The sequence below is a fragment of the Phaseolus vulgaris genome, chromosome 5, assembly GCF_000499845.2.
Source record: "Phaseolus vulgaris cultivar G19833 chromosome 5, P. vulgaris v2.0, whole genome shotgun sequence".
In the NCBI taxonomy this organism is placed as follows: Eukaryota; Viridiplantae; Streptophyta; class Magnoliopsida; order Fabales; family Fabaceae; genus Phaseolus; species Phaseolus vulgaris.
Genome location: NC_023755.2, coordinates 22,096,597 through 22,113,931, shown reverse-complemented (window position 1 = coordinate 22,113,931; position 17,335 = coordinate 22,096,597). Strand labels below are relative to the sequence as shown.

The following is a 17,335-nucleotide window of genomic DNA, read 5'->3' as shown; positions in this document are numbered from 1 at the left end:
AGCTTTTGGTAGATTTAGAGCTCTTAGTGACTATATGCTTAAGTTCAGGTAAGGGAAGCCAATTTAAATTTTGAATAGAGCCCTAGGTTAAAAGATCTAGATGTGGGGGTGACGTGATCACCAGTTCCAAATTTTGTTTGCATGATTGATTGTTTATGAGTAATGTAGAATATTGTTTGAAATAAAATGTGAATATGTTGATTTTGATATGGATTATTTATGGTAGATGCTTTTGTTTGAATCTGAAATTGGTTGATTTATATAGTTGATATAGTGTAAGTTACTTTTGAAGTAAAATAAGTTATTGAAATTGTTTTTGTTTGGCTATCAATGATGAAATTAGGCATAATTATGTAGATTTATCTATATATCTCGCTCAAGTGAGCTAACTCTCGCTCAAGCAAGAATAGAATAGAAAGATGGGGTACTTCCGGGTACATTTTCACCCAAGCGAGAAGGAATCTTGCTCAGGAGAAAACGAAGTAAATTCCCGGGTTGCTCTCGAGTTTAGTGTTTAGGGTTTAGGGTTTCGCTTGAGCGAGACCCATTCTTGCTCAAGCGAACAAATTTTCGCTCAAGCTAGACTCACGGTAAAAAATAAATAAATAAAAAACCATAAAATTTTTGTTGAAAGTCTATTTTATTATTGCTTATTGTTTTTCAGCAAAAATTCTAAACCCTAAACCCCAAACAAGAGTAAATTTCGAGGTTGCTCTCGGGTTTAGTGTTTAGAGTTTAGGGTTTCGCTTGAGCGAGACCCATTCTCGTTCAAGCGAGCAAATTTTGGCTCAAGCTAGACTCACTGTAAAAAATAAATAAATAACCATAAAAAAATTATTTTTTTTTCTTTTGAAAGTCTATTTTATTATTGCTTATTATTTTTCAGCAAAAATTCTAAATTTTATTTAACAATATGGTTAAAGGAACTTAGTTATGTGTTTAACTGAATTTTGAGATATGTTTGGATTGTCTAGAAAAGTTTAAAATATGATGTGATTGAATGGTGTATTGATGTGTTATATGAGGTATGGAATGATGTGAAAATATGATCAAAACATAGTAATTTTAGGAAAGGAGATACCATGTTGAGATTTCTATTAAGGTGTATTGATTTGTGAGTATCCTATGAATGAGACGATCATGACTCTACTAATATAATGGAATCACATAGATTAAGTTATTCAGTTAGTGAGAGTCGAAGGAGATTGATTTGGTTGAGTCTGAGGTTTGAAAGAACTAATCAGAGCAGATCTAATGGATTTACCCTGTCATATGAGATAATGAGATGTTGAGATGATTATGTGCATGGCTGTGTGGATTTCACAACGAATAGTATGACATGAAATAGTTAGCTTACCATTTGCTTTGTTTTGTAGTTGTTTTCTTTAATCTGTGATGATCGTGTATTTACATGAGAGCAGATGATATTGCAGGTGATAGAACTCCTTAGTGAGAAGCTGAATGATGAAAATGTTTAATTTTAAATATTTGTTTTCATTTTATGTAAATATTTAAAGTCCTATGAAGAGAGATATATTTTAAAACATTATAAGAAAGAGTGATAAACATATTTGTATTATATTTATATATTTATTTTAATATTTCATTCATATTATTATTATTAGATATGAGAAATCATAAAATTAGCAGTAATAGAAGTTAAAGTTAATTAGGGGTCCAATAAAATTACTTCCACAATATAAGAAGAGATCTTAAAAGTACTCTGATAATCTAAGAGATCTTAAAAGTACTCTGATAATCTAAGTGTTTTTAAAGTATACAAGTTTATATATAAAATATTTTTTACTTGACAAGTTGTTTCACACTATATAGCTTTAGGGTTTTTCTCTCTCTCTTTTTTTCCTCTCTTTCTTAGGGACCTGGCAAGTATTTAGGCGTCTCTTTGATTTCTTTTTGAAATTTCGCATATGAATCAGATTGATTTGATGCATTTAGGCTATGTGAAAGCATATACCATGCACAAACGAGTGAGGCATGCATAGCAAGAGCAATAATAGTGTAATAAATCGTTATGATATCTATTCCAAAACGAAGCACAAATGATGCTAAATTTTATAAAGTTGATTTGTATTCTTTCCTGAGAAGGGAATGCAATTAAAAGGGTATTAAATTTGTGTGGTATTAGGATAATGATTCCTTTAGATGATAGCATGAATGGTCCCTTAGAGTCAAGCCAGAAAGAAAGCTAGCTGCTAGTGAAGTCGACTTTGTTGTCTATTTGCGTGACCTCTGGCTGGTGGAATATAGTTAACTACGTCTTATCACTCCCACGAAAGAAAATGACACCCATCCTCAAATATATCATACCCTTTTCAGATTCAATCAAACCTACTACCTCACTGCAAAAATCATAATAATATTATAAGCTAATTAGCTAAATCACTTTTTTTCTCATCACCCCTTCCCTATATATAACTTTTTTTATTATTCTTTATTCTCAATAGTCATGGTGTCTATTATTGACCATATCTTAGTTACAATCCTGCATTGAAGTGCATTTGAAAATTTTCCTATTGCTGTTATCTGGGTATCTGTCACGAAAGAGATGTATCAAGCAAGTGTTTAGTGATTGGTTTTGCTGATGTGAATCTCTTTGTTTTGCAGCTTCAAATATATCTATAAAGTGATGATATTAATTACCCCGTATGTATATATATATATGCCTTATGATCTCTTCTTGACTAGTCCTATCATGTATATATTATATATACATCACTTTTCTCTTCTATAGTATTATCAATAGTGATTACGGTTTAAAAAGCTTCATGTAGTTATTCTCTTTTTCTAATTACCATCTGGTTGTTAATTAATTAGTCTTGAATAATTAACTTGATATTTTGTGACTAAACACATGTCATCTTGAACTTTGATGTGCGCATGTTAAATTGATTATGATTAAGTAAGGTGGAGTGTCAGATTTTGTGCAGATGAGGTATACTTGAATTATCTGTGTGAATTTATTTGTACTGGTTTTGTAGTGAAAAAAGAAAAATGGTAGCTTATCCTGAGATATGGGTTGTACGAGTCAATGACATTTTTAGAAGGGAGAAAATAAGGAAACAAAAATTGACAGCACGAAAACTAGTCCCGGATAATCATGGAGTCATGGCATCACAAGCCAAAAATCCATTTAATAACATTAAGATTTAAGATAATGTGATAAGATTAAGCAATTAAATAGGCGATGCATCAACATCCACTACGACTCCTTTGATCATAGCTCTCCCAAGACAGTAATAACATCATATACTAAATCAAATACGTGAAGGGATACGATTAAATTGATTACCATATTTATTTTCTGTACGTGTCAATCATAAAAAATATGAATTATAATGATTAACTTAATGATAATTAATTTTTTAATCATAATTACTGCTTTTTAATTGACATAATATAAGACAGATACCATCATGTAGAATATTTTGTGAGAAAAGTTTGGCTTTGAAATTACGTTTGAGCACGATATATATCACGTTGGAACAAAATTCATAAACTGACTTGGTGCGTATAAATCAGAAAAGCCCGTAGCTAATAAGTTGCACATCATGGTGAAAATAATTTCATAACAAACAAATTAATATTGCATACTTTATATGTGTTTATTTGCTTATGCACATGTTCCAACTCAATAAGATTCGTGGGGAATAATTCTGGGCAAAAGGATAAAGATGTGAGTGAGACAAACAACCTTCTAGCTAGGTTACATGCAGAGACGTGATCGAGAATTCGTTACCATATATTACACTTGAACAAAATAAAATCTTGCTACTATTCAGCCAAAAAAAACCTTCATCGCCTTCATAGCGCAGATAAAATGAAATCAAAATATATATGTATATATCAACCTCTTGAGAACAATACAGAATACATTGATAAACAAGGTAGTCACTATTGTGTTCTTTTAATTCACATATATATATGAATAGATCGTGTTCTACAGTATATGATCTACACAAAGCTCATTAATTTGTATCCTAAATCAAGGTATATATATAACAGCTGATTTGAAATCTTCTTCTCTTTTGAAATATTTGTACATGAAGAGCACACCACCATTTTTATTTACATACCAATAGAACAAGCAAATATCTATATATGAGTATAAAGCTATATTTAATTTTAGCTAAAAATATCCCATGGCCTCACCTTTCGCGTTGTTATTGCCTGCAGCTACCTCCAATGGGGGGTTGAAGATGATCTTTCATTCTATGAGGCCCATCTAATTGATCAAACTCTAACAACTGCTTCCAAGATCCTAACAACCAAAATCTCAATATCCCATTAAAATCTTTACAATCAAATTGGCAGCATCAAGAGAGTGTATAGTGTAAGGTTCCACCAGCTGAGGATCATATCATATCCTTCTTTATAGTAATTAAATATCTCCTTGTTCATCAATAATTAAATAAACCTGAAATTCTTCTAAGCATACCAATTCATTCCTGGTATTTGATATGTTGTCCTAAGTAGTCCATCGCCTATTGATCCCAACATTGATTGTTGGTGCAATGAAGGGGTTTGAGGGAGCTGGTTAAGCAGAGTGACAATAGAGGTGGCAGTGCCATTTTCTTGATCAGTTCTCACTACACTTCCATGATTGTTGTCCCCACTTTCCAAATTGAACCTCTTGTTGGATGATGAGGTGCCAGCCACATCCTCATCATTCCAATACAGCGACGAGAGTGTTCTTTTAGAGGTGTTGGAAGAGTGAGTCATGGATGGCACAAAAGAAAGCTCTGCCTTGGAGTTTGAGGCCATGGCACCAGGTGTAGTATTAGTAGTAGCAGTACTCGTGTTCATCACTGATCCGTTCCCTATCATCATCCCTTCCAACAAGTTCTGGTCATTTTCCAGCAATGCACTGCTGTACCCTGTGGACATCTTTGAAAGATGATACCTCCCACTCATGTGGCCCACGTTGATCGAAGGAGGAATCCCTCCAATCATGTCTTCCATTGAATCTTCCCTGTCATGCTCCATGGGAGACCTGTGCGTGTTGCTCTTCTTGTAGATTCGGCACAGCACCCAATCATCGAGCTAAACAAACACAACATCCAAAACCACAAAATTCAGAAACCCAGAAAAGGACAGAGAAACATAGATGAAGTTTCTTAAGCGTTGTTACATGGATAACATGTGCAATATTTTAATGAAAAACATTTGTTTTACAGAAATTATATAGAAAAAAACTCCAGTACTGATGATTGGAGAACAACATCTGAAAAAACTGTATCGATCATAGTAAAACATTTTTACACGGACATTGAAGACAAATCCACCATATCACCACATCTTATATATCATATTAACAAATAGATGATGTGGTAAAATGATGAAATTCTGTTGAAGGTGTGAGATGTATAAATAAATCAAATTGTAGTGAATTACCCTTAGAGAGTTTTTCTTGTTGCCCAAGTCACAGCCAGGAGGCCTATTGTTAGGCTTGTTATCAGCAAGCCTATACTCATGCATGATCCAATTAGTTTTGATCCCTCTTGGGGGCTTCCCTCCATAGAAAACCAAAGCCTTTTTCACCCCAACCTTCTGGGTTCCCCCAGAGGTCAACACAGGCTTATCAGTCCCAGTGGCCTTCCAATACCCAGATGTGGCCGCCCTGTTTGGCCTCGCGCCGTTCGGATACTTCCTGTCCCTTGGACTAAAGAAGTACCACTCCTGCTCCCCAAACGTCGCCTTAGCTGCCAAACCATAAGAGAAAAAGAAAAAAAATCACAAGAGAAACAAAAAAAAAAATCAATAGAAACCCATTTGGGTTTTGAACGTAAAGTGTGAGTCTTTCTATTCCTTGGATGAATTGCAATTACCGGGTAGCTCCCATGGATCGAACTTGTAGAGATCAACCTCAGCGATTATGGCGACTGGAAGAGGAACCGAAGCTGTTTTTTTCTTGAGGTAGTGAACGACGAGCTCCTCGTCAGTGGGGTGGAAGCGGAACCCAGGTGGCAATTGCGGTTGTTGTTGTGAACCGGTTGATGAGTCGGTGCTCTCCATGGTCAGCCACGCAAAGCTGGAGTTTGTGTTTCTTATTTTTGTTTTGTTTTCACTAGGATGGGTTGTTTCAAGTGGTGGTTATGTTATGGCTATGGCTTCCACAGAAAACATGTTATTAGTTGGGATGAAATGTTTTGTTTTTGCTACCCCATCTTTTATATTGGTACGGGAGAGAGAATGATCCAGTGAGAAAGGCTTTATGGTACCATCCAATGGACTAGAATCAGGGGTAATTTTGTCTTTCACGCCAGATGGATTTACCTGTGGACTGAGGTGGCGGCGCGTGTATGGAAGAATGGTGGGTGTGTGATGATGACGTGAACTGGAATTCTGGCCGTTGACAGGTTGACACATGGGATTCCAAATGAAGGAGGAGTTGACACGTGTGTGTGGTACACAGTTTCTTTTTCTTTTCTTTTTTATAAAAATAATTATTATTATTATTTTGTAATTTTTTTCACTGATGGTGATTTTAGTTGTACTTTGTGTCATGGAAGAAAAAGGGTGCAGTGGAATGATAAGTGTGAGGTATGGTGCTGAAGATAAGATTTTAGTCTCTGCTTTTGTTGGATCAACCAATCCATTTCTAACAAGAAAATTACCATGCTAATCACGTGGGGCCCATTCCAAATCCCACTTCCTACCTCCAACCATCGGAATGTAAGTAAGAATACATCTTTTCATTTTTTTTCTTTTCACTTTCACAAATTTTAATTATATCTTTGTGTAAAACACACTAACATTCAAGTAATCGATATCAAAATATAAACATGTGTAAAATGTTTTTAAATAAAATTCAATATATAACTAAATACAAGTCCATTTATTAAAATGAAATTAAAATAATATAAGTAAAATTAATTGATATAAAAATATCAACATGTGTAAAATATTTATAAATAAAATTAAATATTTTATAACTTATAACTGAATACAACTTAATAAATCCATTTATTAAAATTGGATTAAGATGTTTTCTAATATAAATGAAACTATATGTTTTTTTATGATTTAACTTATATTTATATATTTTGAAATAAATTTGTATTAATAAAATAATAATAAACAATATTATTGTTCTTGTCGGTTGACTTGGTCGTCGGTTGACTCTGGCAACTGGTTCAACCTCCGTCTGTCCCCTCTAGAATCTGCCACTTTTCTTGGTTGTTGAATGCTTTTACATGTAGAGACAGAGAGCGTCCTTATGGGCCGTTTGCACTCCGACGCTCAAGTCAGTAAGGGCTCACAAAAGCAACAATAATTCTCAGTGTAATGAGTAAAAACAGCGTCTAAAACACAGTGTACATTCACATAGGGTATCAACCCCTTTTAATAACCGCACATGCAGCAATTGCACTTGAGATAACCAAATATTAACTGAAAATAAGCACATTATCTTATATCTCTAACCGAAAATCACCTGCCACGTGCACCAATGACCTTTAGGTGCTAAACTGCAAGCCACATTTCGTTATACATACACCTCCCTATCTTTTTAGGGTTAGCAACATCTATCAACAAGTATTTTACGTGCAACAAACATGTACACGCATCAGATAAAATAACTCTTTATATTTTATCTTATATCTTTATAAAATATTTCTTTATATTTTATCTTTAAGCACATGCAACTTGAATTTAAATCATAGCGCATCATTAGAAAATTAGGCTCATTAACCAAACAGACCCAACACCGCTACCTTGACTCCAGGTCCATGGCCGAGCTGACTTCTACCCTACCCGAGAACTGAGTAGTAGCTGGTCCAAGACCGAAGACCGAGCTTTTGCCCAGTACAATTATCTTTTGTAATATTTAAATAATTTGTAATTGTATTTGTGTCTGCTAATTTCTAATTTGTAATTGTTTGGAGGTGCGTTTTATTTTGTTTTTGTTGGACTAGATTGTTAATTTAGTTGATTTAAGTTAAGACAATTTCTCTTGATTTTTTATGTTAGGCGCTAATTAATTCACCTTGAAGTAGTTCTATTTATTCATTCTTTCTTGTTAATAAAATATATATATATAATTAGAAGTCACACCATAATTTTATTATAGTAAAAGTGTTCAAATGTGTATTATTAATTAGGATATGAAAAAATAAAAAAAAATAAATAAAAAAAATATATATATATATATATATATATAAATTTATGAGCTGCATGGGACAAACTGTATTAGAATTTTTATTGTGAGAAGATGAGATCTAATTAAGGCTTGGGCGTCCTTGTTTTGACACATGAAATTATGAATTGTTTTTCTTTGTTTTTCGTCTGTATAGGCTATACTTAATATATTGCTATAAAAGTATATATTCCACTTATACTAATTTAACCCTCATTACTATTAGCACCAAAGTGGTTAATGCTAAAAATGAAATACTGATTTAATTTATTATATTTTGATATTTCCTATTTAATATTGGGATTCAAATCATATAGATCAAAATCCAGCACATCCTAAGAAAATTGGAAAATCATATATGAAACCACAGTGCTTATTGTTCCTTAGTCAATAATTAATTTTCAACCATTTACCTTCAACTCCAATATTCAACATGGTGATACTGATTAATAGTAGTCACAACAGATTACGGGTGTGAAATTGTATGTATATAATTAGAAACTTATTAATTGCTTAATTAATTATAGGAGTAAAAATTGAAAATCCAAGAAACAGTTTGTTAAGGGAAAGGAGGGTTCAAGAAAATCTTACACACAAATATGTTCCAAGTTTTTTTTTTTTTTTTTTTTACTTTAGATATACGCGTGCTAATAAATATCCTCACATAAAAATACTACTAAGAATTAATTTCATTTAAAATGTAAATATTGTTGAAGTGAAATTTTATTGAGTTTAATGGTCTTGTATAATAGTTCTACACGGTTAATTAGTTAAAAACTATTATAAATACTAGTGGGAACACAGGTTCCAGACATTGACGTGTTTGTGTATCCGCATTTTTTATTTTTGTTTCTTTAGTATTTTTTTTTATTTTTCAAAAATAATTTCTCTTAATAAAATTAAAATGAGAAGTTAAAGAGTATACAATTAAAGAGTAGTGTGTATCTACATTTTTTATTTCTCTTTCTTTAGTATTTTTTTATTCTTCAAAAACAATTTCTCTTAATAACATTAAAATAAGAAGTTAAAGAGTATACTGTTAAATAGTAGGTTAATAAAATAGTGGAAAACGGTAATTAAAAGTTACATATGGCAAAGAGAATGAATGAATTTATTTATTTACATAAAAGTGAAAAGGAAAAGATAAAAGAAAGTGAGAAGTATGGTAAAAAAAGAATGTATTATGTGTAGGGGAGAGAGAAAGTGGGGAGTAGGTACCTATAAATATGAGAGAAAGTTGAAGTAGGATAGGTGGGTTACATGTGTAGTGGAGAATCATAAAATCCGTTTCTTAAATCAATTTTAAAACCACTCTCTTGATAAAGTGGTCCACAAAATATTACAAATATTTTTAATTTTTTATTTAATAGAGAAGAAGATCTTTAAAACAGAAAAGTAATTAATCAATCTCTCCACTATCTCCACTCTCCAGTTAAATAATAACAAATAAAATAAATTTTAAAATTATTTTATTAATTTTTGAAATTATAAAATGTCCAAATAACCAAAATAAATTAATACAATAAATTATTAAGTAAGGATAAAATAGAAAAAAAATTAAGAGCAGTTAAGAGGAAATAAGAAATGACACAATGACCATAATACAATAATAAAATTAAATATTAATATAAGAATAAAATAGGAAAAAAATTAAGAGTAAGAGGGAAATTCCCTTTATATATAGGTATAGATAATTTTAAAACTAATTATATAAAAGTCAAAATATTTACTATACAGTAATTTGTAATTAGATATATAGGGTGTTGGTTACTCCATTCACTTCAGTTTATTAGTTTAGTATAAAATTTAAAACTAAATTAATGTTTTGCCGTTTAGTTTGTAATAACTTTTTTTTAACATATAAAATCACTTTTTAACAATAATTACATATTAAAAAATTTCAAATAAAAAACTTAATGTTACTTTTTATGATTTTTATTAAATATTTTTAATTTCTATATATTATAAGTATATTTATGTCCCTTAATTGTTAATTCAACTAAATCATTTAGTCGAAAAAATAAATAAAGAATAAAAATCGATTTTAATCTGTGTTCAAATTTTTATTTTTTTCTAATTAGGTAAATATAGAACACCTCTAATTAAATAATATTTTTGATTGACACACGAGAAAAGAAGGGATAGTTAAAGTATGATGTGGGGTCAAATGCTAAATCTATGAGCGACCATAGGGTCCTACTATCACTCACTTCCTACATCCCATCACCTGACACAACCAAGGTGGAGACTACTTCAACTTAGGGTCAAAATATCTAACAACTTTTTTTCATTAATCATCAACTCATTTTTATTTTTGGATGTTAATTAATTTAATTTCATTTATTTTTTTTAATAAAAAAGTTAAATATATTTTTATCCTTATAATCTTATGTAAAATTAATTTTATTTTTAATTCAAATTTTAGACCTCTTAAAAAAATTATAAAAACTTGTTTCGAAAGATTTAAAGTTTAAACTAAAAATAAAAATCAATTTCAGTATGGGAAGAAAAACATGTTTATCCTTTTAATAAATTATTCTTACATAGATAAAATGTTAAAAATGAGCCAAACTCCTTCAATATAAATGAGAATGTGTTCTATATGAAAATAATGTGATTAACAAGAGGGAGACATGACAACATAATCAACGGAAATACATGATATCATTTTATCCTTTTTATGAAAGAAAATAAATAAAAATAAAGAATATTGAGAAATAAAATATAATTGATAAGAATAAAAATAAAAGATAAAAAAATAAAAAAAATATAAATATATAAATCTCATCAATTCACAATTAATATCCTTTAAGTTATCTAATTAACCAAACTTATTTTTTTATTTACTAGAAATTACTTTTATACATGTACCATTAAACATACCGCACGAGTAGGAGTAATAACTTTTTGAATTTTTGAAAATTATTTCATTAATAATTTTCACATGAAATATTTATAATATTAATTCTTTTAACTTTAAATTAGTTTAAATAATATTATTATATAATTATTATATTTAAGGTATTCTCTATTTAGAATTTTAATACTTCTATTTTGTTACAAATTATTATAAGGAAATAATATACTAGATTAAGAGAAAATGATGTATATAAATCATTAGTAATTCAAATGTAAGATCTTTGGGTATACTAAAACATTAGAGTACTAAGCATTATTAGGACTTCAAACCTTCCTTTTTGTTTTCACAAATAACATCAATATTTTGACTTTTAGTTCAATTTAATGATAGTTTATTTAGATACTTTTGTCTTAACTTACAAAAATGTCTTTTAATGAAGAATTTATGACAAAAGTATTAAATTTCAAAGAGGACAACACCTTAAATATGATAATTGACCCTATTAATATTATTTTAACAGGTCTAAATCAAATAATTAAAAATATTTTCTTATAAGTATTTATTTTTAGGGAAAAACATTACACTTAAATTATCGTCAAAGTCAATCATATAGATTTCATGGTTGTCAAGAAATACTCAAATTTCAATAGAATGATGACAACTTTACTCAAAAACCCAGATATAATGTTACCATTTTAAGCTTCTGTAAGGATCTAGAAAATTACTTTAGAGTAGAAGTGGTATATTTTAAATGACTCCTGAATAATTTTTAAATGAAAAGGACATATAAATAGAAATTCAATTATTCAGGTTTCATTTTAAAAAGAATCACCATCTCTCTAGAAAGTTCTTTTCCTTTCCTCTCCCTTCTCTCTACAATTCTGACTTCCTCGTTCATCAGTTCGACGATCAGAGTCCACCATCAGACACCTGGCAGTGAGTAGTGCAAGACTGCCCGATCATAATCTCTGATATAGTAAGTTCATTTTTGCTCTTCTCTTTGAGTCAAATTTTGAACTTGTTAGGTTGTTTTTGTCCTTGCTTTGCATGTGACCCTTTTAGCTTCAGGTTCAATATCTGTTAGCTCAGGGTTCTAGTGATATAGTTAGATTTTTTATTAGGATTCTGTGGTGCGGGTTAAGTTACCTTTGAGTTCTTGGTGGTTTTGGAGCTCTTAGTGAATATCTACTAAATTTCAGGTAAGGGAAGCTAGCCTTAATTTCCAATAGAACACTAGGCTAGAAGATCTGGATGTGAGGGTGATGTGGTCACCAGTCTCAAACTTTCTTCCAGGGTTGTTTGTTTTAAGTATATTAGTAATTGACTGAGTTTTGAATGTGAAATTTGATATGATTGTTGTTATAAAATTATAATGTTGTTGATTTTTGGTTGTTTGAAGATGATTTAGAGTAATTTTTAGCTATAGAATGGACTTTGTAATTTCAGGTGCTCTCTAGTGTCATTTAGATCAACCTAAAATATTTTCGATCAACCAAAACTTTCTGGTGCTCTCTGGTGTCATTTAGAACAACCTAAAATATTTTCGATCAACCAAAAATTTCTGGTGCTCTCTCGTGTCATTTAGATCAACCTAAAATATTTTTGATCAACCCAAAATTTCTGGTGCTCTCTGGTGTCATTTAGATCAACCTAAAATATTTTCGATCAACCCACAATTTTTGGTGCTCTCTGGTGTCATTTAGATCAACCTAAAATATTTTCGATCAACCCAAAATTTCTGGTGCTCTCTGGTGTCATTTAGATCAACCTAAACTATTTTCAATCAATCCAAAAATTCGGGTGCTCTCTGGTGTCATTTAGATCAACCTAAAATATTATCGATCAATCCAAAAATTTTGGTGCTCTCTAGTGTCATTTAGATCAACCTAAAATATTTTCGACCAATCCAAAATTTTTGGTGCTCTCTGGTGTCATTTAGATCAACCTAAAATATTTTCGATCAATCCAAAAAAATTTGTGCTCTCTGGTGTCATTTAGATCAACCTAAAATATTATCGATCAATCCAAAAATTTTGGTGCTCTCTAGTGTCATTTAGATCAACCTAAAATATTTTCGATCAATCCAAAATTTTTTATGCTCTTTGGTGTTATTTAGATCAACCTAAAATATTTTCGATCAATCCAAAAAAATTTGTGCTCTCTGGTGTCATTTAGATCAACCTAAAATATTCTCGATCAATCCAAAAATTTTGGTGCTCTCTAGTGTCATTTAGATCAACCTAAAATATTTTCGATCAATCCAAAATTTTGTATACATATATGGATATTACTATTATTATTATTTTAGTATAGTTTATTTTAGATTATTAGAAACTTAAATTATATGTTATGATTGTATGGTGTATTGATGTGTTAAATGAAGTGTGCAATGATGTGAAAGTAATATCAAGACATAGTATTTTCAGGAATGAAAATACCATGTTAAGATTGTTTAGGATGTGCATTGACTAGGGATTCTTCTAGAAGGAGATATTCTGACTCTACTGAGATAATGGAATCATATAGATGAAGTTATTCAGGTGGTGAGAGTCGAAGGAGGTTCATATGAATGGGTAAGTTGTTTGAAAGATAACTAACTTGACCTGTTATATAAGTTAACCCTGTCATACTAGGAGAGAGATGATATTGAGATTATATATGCGCATAGCTGTGTGAATTTCTCAGTGATATAGTATGACAGGTGCCGATCTCTGAGTCTAAGTCAACGCACGAGTCTTTCGGAAGTAGAGTCAAGTGTCTATGTGATATGAGTTAGTAGAAGTGTGATATATGAAAGATGAATTACAAAGATTTAATAGATATTTAATGGTTGAGAACTTTTATGAGACTTGATGAATGATTATTTTGAAATTGAAACTATATAATTTTATCTAGCTTACCCTGTTATTTGTTTGTGTTTGTTTCTTTATATGTGATGATCGTGTTTTACACAGGAACAAATGAGATTGCAGGTAATAGAGCTCCTCAGTGAGTAGCAGAAGGATTAGATAGATTGAAATTGAATGCTTTGCTTTGTTTTATTTTTAAACTTTTTGATGTATATATTAAATCCCTATGAAGAGGGATATCTTTTGTTTTGAGATACAAATATGAGAAAACAATATATGTTTATATGTTAATTAGATATTGCATGCATAATATATTAACAAATATGAGTAAAATTAGGGATGTTACATTATGGTATTAGAGTTGTTCGAACCTTAGGAGACCTAAGGGTTATGGGGTTGTTTTTGTGTTCTTTAATTGGTTTGTTAGTAAAAACTACATAGTTTAAAATTCTAAAGATTTATCATAAATCTTTCTTGTGTGTTTTATAGAATGACTCCTAGACCTCCTACCCCTCCCCAACCTTCTTTTGAGATGAACCAGATTGCCAGGACTATTGAGATGATGGCAAATGCTATCCAACAACAGAATATGGCAATGGCTCAGAATCACCAGGCAACAATGCATCATTGGGAGAATGCTAGATTTGTTGCAAAAACTTCCCATGTCAGTTTGTCCCAGGAGCATATGGGTCTCCCACCTAAGTTTAGTGGGAATGCCACTCCTGATCAAGCAGACCAATGGATAAGAGAGCTAGAGAAGATCTTTAGGGCAACCTCCTGCCTTGAGGATAAGAAATTGGTTTTTGCTATATATTTGTTGTCTGGAGAAGTAGAGTTCTTGTGGATGGGAGCTCAACAGATGATGGAAGCCAGAGCTGAAGTTTTGGACTGGAAGTGTTTTAGAGTGAAGTTTCTGGAGAAATATTTTCCAGATAGTGCAAGGTTTGCAAAGGAAGCTGAATTCCTCAGGTTAGAGCAGAGAGAGATGTCAGTGAATGCATATGCTGCTAGATTTGAGTACCTAGCCAAATTCTACACCCAAGCTACCTCTGAGGCTTGGAGGTGTAGGAAGTTTTAAGAAGGTTTAAAACATGAGTTGAAGAAGACCATATCACCTATGTGCATCAGGCAGTTTCCTGCCTTAGTGGAGAAGGCGAAGATGGTGGAGACCTTGGAAAAGGGTGATTCCATGGTAATGAGATCACAATCAGGAGGGTCTTATAGTGGGAAGGCCAAGGTACAACATCAACAACACAAGCCTTATGCTAGACCTCCACGACACAGGGCAGGAGCAATTCCACCTCAGTTTCAACAACAACAATCATGGAAACCTAGATGTTTCCATTGTGGTGGACCACATACCACCAATATGTGCACCAAGGGAACTCCAGAGAAAAGATGTTTTACATGCCAAAAGATGGGACATTTTGCTAGAGATTGTCCTAACAAGAATAGGATGACTCCATCAGGCAGTTTTCAACAATTTAGGAGTGAAGGCAGTAGACCTCATGCAACAAGGAGAGTTTTTGCTATGTCAAGAATTGAAGCATCTTAGTCAGGTAACTTGGTACAAAGTCTATGTTATATAGCTGGTAGATGTGTGAAAGTTTTGTTTGATTCAGGAGTGATATATTCTTTTGTATCAAGTTTGTGTGTAGATGAGTTGGGTCTTTTAGTGAAAGAGTTGTCGTTTGAACTGCTGGTCTCTACACCTGCATCAGGAAAAGTATTGACCTCTATAATTTGCTTAGAATGTCCATTAATAGTAGAGGGACGCAAGTTCAAAATAAATTTGATCTGTCTACCTCTTCAAGACCTGGATGTTATTCTATGAATGAATTGACTATCTGCCAATCACATTCTCATAGATTGTAGTCAACAGAAAATAGTATTTTCAGATTCCAAGGAGTCATATGTGATGTCTGCTCAGCATGTGTGGTCGGAATTGAAAGAAGGATCAAGGTGCTTTGTAATCTTAACTCATATGGGAGTTAAGAATGATAAAGAAATAAGTAGTATACATGTGGTGAAGGATTTCATGGATGTATTTCCAGAAGAAATACATGGATTACCTCCCAAGAGAGAAGTAGAATTCTCTATTGATTTGGTACTTGGAGTTGGACCAGTGTCAATGAGACCTTACAGAATGGCTCCAGCTGATTAATTGAACTAAAGAAGCAAGTTGAAGACTTATTGGAGAAACAATTCATCAGGCTCAGTGTATCTCCATGGGGGGCTCCGGTGCTTCTAGTTAAAAAGAAGGATGGAGGGTCTCGGTTGTGTGTGGATTACCGGCAGTTGAATAAGTTGACCATCAAGAACAAGTATCCTCTGCCCAGAATTGATGATTTGATGGATCAGTTACATGGAGCCTCAGTGTTCTCAAAGATTGATCTGAGATCTGGATACCATCAGATTTTAGTAAAAGCTAAAGATGTTCAGAAGACAGCTTTTAGGTCTCGTTATGGACACTATGAGTATGTGGTGATGCCGTTTGGAGTAACAAAGGCTCCAGCTCTTTTCATGGATTACATGAATAGAATTTTCCATCCTTTCTTGGATAAGTTTGTTGTAGTCTTTATAGACGACATACTTATTTATTCAAGGACCGAGAAAGAAAATGAAGAACATCTGAAGATGGTGTTGGAAATTTTGAGGGAAAAACAAGTATATGCTAAGTTTTCTAAGTGTGAGTTCTGGCTGGAGGAAGTCAATTTCTTAGGGCATGTAATATCAGCTCAGGGGATCTCAGTGGATCCAGCCAAGGTGGAGGCAGTGCTTCAGTGGGAACACCCTAAGACAGTCACTGAGATAAGAAGTTTTGTGGGTCTAGCTAGCTACTATCGGAGGTTCATTGATGATTTTTCTAGGGTAGTAGCTCCTTTGACATAGTTAACTCGCAAAGATCAACCTTTTGCTTGGACTGACAGATGTGAGCAGAGTTTCATAGAGCTGAAGAAAAGGTTAACTAGTGCTCTGGTGTTAGTGATTCCTGATACAGGAAAACCTTTTGAGGTTTACTGTGATGCTTCCTATCAGGGTTTGGGTTGTGTCTTGATGCAAGAAAAAAGAGCAGTTGCATGTGCTTCGAGGCAACTCAAAGTTCATGAGAGAAATTATCCTACTTGTGACTTAGAGTTGGCAGTCGTAGTGTTTGCTTTGAAGATTTGGAGGCAATATTTGTATGGAGCTCAATTTCAAGTGTTCAGTGACCATAAAAGTTTAAAATATTTGTTTGATAAAAAAGAGTTGAATATGAGACAAAGAAGATGGATGGAGTTTCTGAAGGATTATGATTTTCAACTAATGTATCATCTAGGGAAGGCTAATGTGGTGGCAGATGCTTTGAGTAGAAAGTCAGTACATGTGTTAGTTATGATGATTGAAGAGCAGAAATTGATTGAGCAGTTCAGGGATTTAAATTTGGGAGTGAAATTCCATATTAATCATATTAGTTGTAGTAAGTTAACT

General features: G+C 32.2%; 2 protein-coding genes across 2 annotated transcripts; one reads left to right on the top strand and one right to left on the bottom strand.

Annotated features, from left to right (window-relative positions):
* Positions 1-3,834: 3,834 nt before the first annotated feature.
* LOC137835301 (NAC transcription factor 56-like) lies at positions 3,835-6,184 on the bottom strand. The gene is made up of 3 exons (XM_068643749.1): positions 5,847-6,184; positions 5,413-5,720; positions 3,835-5,061 (listed from the first exon to the last, which is right to left on the bottom strand). Exons 1-3 carry the CDS (start codon positions 6,031-6,033, stop codon positions 4,447-4,449), a joined length of 1,110 nt encoding a protein of 369 aa, XP_068499850.1. The 5' UTR covers positions 6,034-6,184; the 3' UTR covers positions 3,835-4,446.
* An 8,170-nt stretch (positions 6,185-14,354) lies between these two features.
* Positions 14,355-14,942, top strand: LOC137834131 (uncharacterized). Its single transcript, XM_068642195.1, has one exon. It carries the CDS (start codon positions 14,355-14,357, stop codon positions 14,940-14,942), a length of 588 nt encoding a protein of 195 aa, XP_068498296.1.
* The last annotated feature ends 2,393 nt before the right edge of the window (positions 14,943-17,335 follow it).

What these genes read in the sequence shown, in the direction of transcription:
- LOC137834131 (XM_068642195.1), top strand. Translation starts at nt 14,355, where the DNA reads ATGACTCCTAGACCTCCTACCCCTCCCCAACCTTCTTTTGAGATGAAC.
- LOC137835301 (XM_068643749.1), bottom strand. Translation starts at nt 6,033, where the DNA reads ATGGAGAGCACCGACTCATCAACCGGTTCACAACAACAACCGCAATTG. An exon ending in CGATCCATGGGAGCTACCCG is followed by an intron (nt 5,721 to 5,846) that starts GTAATTGCAATT and finishes ATGGTTTGGCAG; the next exon opens with CTAAGGCGACGTTTGGGGAG. An exon ending in ACAAGAAAAACTCTCTAAGG is followed by an intron (nt 5,062 to 5,412) that starts GTAATTCACTAC and finishes GTGTTTGTTTAG; the next exon opens with CTCGATGATTGGGTGCTGTG.